The sequence below is a fragment of the Penaeus japonicus genome, unplaced genomic scaffold (assembly GCF_977035675.1).
Source record: "Penaeus japonicus unplaced genomic scaffold, GWHDUDI00000001_assembly GWHDUDI00000027, whole genome shotgun sequence".
NCBI classification, from domain to species: domain Eukaryota; kingdom Metazoa; phylum Arthropoda; class Malacostraca; order Decapoda; family Penaeidae; genus Penaeus; species Penaeus japonicus.
Window position 1 is genome coordinate 21543452 of NW_028234429.1, and position 5000 is coordinate 21548451.

General features: G+C 31.3%; 1 protein-coding gene across 7 annotated transcripts in view; it reads right to left on the minus strand.

The window, feature by feature from the left end:
• Positions 1-531: 531 nt before the first annotated feature.
• Positions 532-5000, minus strand: part of ZnT63C (solute carrier family 30 member 1) — a 178378-nt gene continuing 173909 nt past the window's right edge. For all 7 annotated transcript variants that reach the window (XM_086552755.1, XM_086552754.1, XM_086552756.1 and 4 more), the window contains one exon: positions 532-2828. In XM_086552755.1, the coding sequence (XP_086408881.1) occupies positions 2679-2828 (150 nt within the window). In that variant the 3' untranslated portion in view covers positions 532-2678. The remainder of the gene's footprint in view (positions 2829-5000) is intronic.

Here is a 5000-nt window from a genome sequence, read left to right on the forward strand (position 1 = left end):
AATGTGTATAAGTTTGTGTATAAATGATTTATGTCTGTAGTTGATTTATACCATACTGATAATATGTATTCATAAAAAAGGCTTTAGAATAGGCATATTCAACTAATCACTAATAACAAAACTGTCCTTGTATATTTATGCATTTGTTCATGTGTTTGTTTTATAAACTACTGCTATTACTTCTTTTCTTATATAGAAAGCTCTAGATGACAGCACAACCAAGTGAAAAATTTTGTTGCTGATTATTTACAGACCCATATTGTCCTAATTAGCTTGAAATATAACAGCATGGTAAACTCCAAGATTTGTATATTTTCATGTCTAGCAAAATCAGAAAAAAATATATAATTTATGACATCTGCCATGTTTATAGGCGGTAAGAAACTATAATTTTCTTATAATTTCTTTATATTTTTAAGTAAGCTCATATGACTTTTCAGCTCAAGGTTGCTCAGTCATCAAGATTTTTTGCATTTAAAGTTTAAATAATTATTTTTATAATGTTAAGAGGGAAAGAGTAGTAAGTCTGGAGAATTATATGTTTTTATTACCAATTTTTTCAATACTTTTTTAAAGATAATTACGAGAAAAAAACCTAACCATTTGGGTAGTACAATGTCATCACCTCAAAATGTCAAAGCCAAACATAACCTAATTTTTAAACCTAATCAATAGTCAGTTATTTTCAGTTCAAATTTACAACATTTAATCTTACTAATAATTAATGACCACACATGTGTTCTTTGTGAGTAACATGTCATTTTTTTGTTCAGCTGAGAGATAAAACTTCAAAACAGTTCAACATGGTACACACTTAAGTACTTAATATCCTTGATACAGAGATATACATGCAAGTGTAGATAATTTCTATCACTGGGATGTGATTACACAGATATACAAATCCCAGAACTTGCTTTTTTTTATTCTTTCTTTCTCTCCTAATCATGTTCTCCTTCTTGCATTCATTCTTCTCAATCATTCATTTCTCCTCATTTGTTCTCCTAACACATGCATGAGTCTTTCATACTCCTTGATACTCTTTTTTTCTTTCCTTCCTTGTCTATCAGTTGCTGTGATCCTATTCTCTCCTTATTTTATCTCTCATACCTTCCTTTCCACTTGCAGTCTCTCTCATTCTTTCATTCTCTCTGTTTATGAAATTTCCCTGCATTATATATTGTACTCTGGAATAGTTATTATGTTCACCATAACTTCTTGGTTTGATGTAAAGACTGGAGGGTTACTGAGAGAATCAAACAGATTTGAAGTAGAGATTGTGTATCATATGTTCCACAGTTATTCTTCTTACTGTTTCTTCATTAATTTCTAAATAATTTTGACTCAAATTGTAGTCATTTTTTTCTTAATAAAAAAATAAATAAATAAAAAAAAACAGTAGTTGATACCATCAGTTATGCCTTTAACCAATATCATGATTTCCTTTTTGGGGAGATATATCTGATCACTGTTCAACCATTTTTGTGGTTATATCTGATCTTTAAATTTAACCAAAGGTCAAGAAAAAATACTACATTCATCTTTAAATAGTTAGTAAAAAAGATTGATATAATTTTTTACAAACACAATTCAAAAGACCATTAAAAGAGTAAAGTGCTATAAAATATTTTCCTGTGTGTTATTTCAAAACTAACTATTTACAGCAAATTGAAATAAATACGTAAATTGTTTATCAAAAGATAAAAAGATTGAGTAATGTAGTCTCCACTTGTAAGGAGACTCACTCGAGTACTGAGGCACAAGGGCATATTTACGTACTAACTATGCAATAAACAATTGTATCAATGAACATTTAAATATGTTTTGTTTAAATAAATAAAATAATCACACACTGCTATATCTACAACATCCCTCAATCTTTAATTATAGTTATTACTTTACCACATCAAAAAACATGGCAATCATTTAGCAACCAGGGTGTATCTGAATGGAGTTAAAAATGGCATGAATTCATGTACTTGGAAAAGATACATTACTCACAAATAATCTCTAAGTAAGACATCTTTGTATGTAGATCCCGTCTACATTCAAAAATGAAAAAATACGACTGGTTGCATTCACTGGACACAAATAAAAAATAAATCTACCTTACATTTCTTACAAACCTACTTTACATGCAGTCCATATAAAGAACTACTAATTAAGACTTTTTTCTACTGGTTCATCATGATTTTTATTATCTTAAATGTGAATACACCTAGCACAAATGCAGAATCATATAGCATCACATCAGTCACCTCACATTTCAGTGTCAAGGAAATCTACTATTAACTATTGTCTGTATGAAGTGATGTGACTGAGAATATGAATGCAGGTAAAAATACCAGATCTTTACCCTCAATATAATATAACATTTGTCACACTGTCACATTACACATTCTTTTGCTTCACAAAACTAACATTTTAAAAACTATTGCAGCTTCCACTGTTTCATAACTTTCATGATGACTATCTTATCCAATTACTTATTTGGTTTCACAACCATGAAGATTACTGTTACAGTACTGAGTTCTCTCAAACAATATATACCCATTTTTGTGAGAGTCTAGCTAGGAGTGCCAACAATCATACCCTCTCCTTTGGCCGAACAGCCCAGGCTCAAGTGAAAATCACTGTCAGTCATCCGCCGACTCTTCCCCCTGGCTAGAGGAAGGCCATTGTCAAACAGATGACACATGGTTGACAGAAGTAGGAACAAGCAAGTAGCCTCCCTCCATAGCGCCATCAGCAATATTTTCTCCTTGGGTGTCAATGTGGACTTCAATACTGTTGCGCTGACGACAAGATGAGACTAAGGGGCTTACATCATTCTGGAAAGAAAAATGTCCATTAGCAAGTATGTTCAGATATACTTTTTATATCAAAAGAAAGGAATGTTATTATGCTGTTACCTGTGACCTTTGTGTAATCAGTAATGTTGTAAATGATGTGAAAATTTCCAAGAGGAAATAATATATAGGATTTCACATTTGGAGTATGTCCTGAAATGTGTAATAAGGAATTCTTCTCTTCCTTTCTATAAATATAGGTATAAGTGTGTGGCATCCATAGTTTTAACTGAGTGGGTATAAAATGTGTATTAAATACTAAAAGTCAATAAACACAAATTACAATGATAAAAAATGAACAAATTAAATCTCTTCCACTTCTCATACATTCACCACGTTGGCACTGTACATTCAGGAAAATAGAATATATTCATTATCCATGTAGGTTTGTACCCTCATAATCAAAGCCTGAAAAAAGACAAGAAAATCCACTACTTCTAACAAAATATCTTATAATACAAAATTAGTAATGAAGACCATGCATCAAGTAATTATAATATGCAGAATATTATTAATTAACTATAAGATATATCTTTTTTAACTGTGATAAAGAGCAGACTGAAATGTCTGTGTACAAGTATGCATATGTATGTGTCTATATAAATTTATGTGTGGTCTAAAAGGGTGTATTGTGTGTATCTAATAGGGTCTATTTGTGTGGATCTGATAAGGTGTATTTGTGGGTATTTAATTTTTTTTTTTTTGTGTATGCACATGTGTTTGTTTGTGAGTGTGAATATGTCTCAGATAGGATTGTACATTTTTAATATCAGTGTTGATGACCATGTAATATTAGGACTTGCCAATCAGATGTGCCAAGCATGACAATATATTTTACAAAACATAGGAAATCTTATTATCATGTACAGCTTCTTTATATAAATTTAAAGCATAGTTTTTATTTAAGACAATAAAAAGCCTATTTTCAATAACCTCCTTGAGAAATATATTAGTTAGATCATTTACTTAAGAAAAGTTTTTTTCTGTTTATACTCATTCATTCATCATCAATAAAATTATGAATCAGACAATCTACTAAAAAAAGTTGAGGTTTGCAATTTAATTGGCAATAAATATTAATTATAAGCCTAGGAACCTTCAATGTCACTAAAGTTTGATATCTGATATAGAAAATATGGATGAAAAAGAGGAAAAGGTTTTGTTGCATTTTGCAAAGAGGATCCTATACTGAAAAAAGTCTTCAGGAAAAAAAACAGGAGGGTTTTTATATATAATATAACGTATTTAGCTGATTATTTACATGAATTATTTAAATAGAGATGGGACAAAGTTAGTCAAGCTTTTTTAAGGTACTCATTATTCAGCCAGAAATGACTAATGTTGCATTACATTCAGTTGTACTTTGCCCTGAATGTATACAAATGGTGTTTTAGACCAGGCGGTTCTGCTTTTGGGCTGAATATACAAAAATGACTACAAAAATGCTACAAAATCAGCAAAGGGAAAGGCAAGACTTTAGTAAAGATCAGAGGCAATACCAACAATCCATTTCTCTGATTTCCCCAAATAAAAAAAGGTAGTGTCACTCCCGAAGAGATAAATATCCTATGAAATTATTGTTTCTGACCTTTTTAACAAATTCTCATACATCTTCGAACATAACAAGCAAAACAACCAATGTAAGATTTAGCCTCTTGTGGTATTTGAGACTTAACTAGAGAATATCAAGAATCATGCCAACTTAATGAATGACAAGATCTAGAAGATCAGCTCTGAAGGGATGAAGGTCTAGTAGCTCTTAGAAAGCCGCAGTTTTGGATTTTCACTGCTATATGGTACTTCAGAGGCTACACTAAGGGGGAAAGGGATCAAGAAGCACCACTCAGATTGCAACTAGTGCCACACTTACAGTACTTACAGTTCTCCATTATCACAACAAACCTGAGTAAGCAAAGTCTGTATCAAAATATCTTGATAAATCTGGAAGAGTGACTGACACACTTCGTAACCTTCCCTACAAAAGAAAACAGAAGGCTTCAGGATACCAGCAAATGTCATACCTGAGTCAATTTTACATGGCCATATTTTCACCATGAGTATAAGGATGAATTTGTTGAACCTATGCACTTGGGGCCTTTTAGCTGGCAGAAACATACTGTAAATCCATTGTTTTTCTTTAAAATAGATCAATTT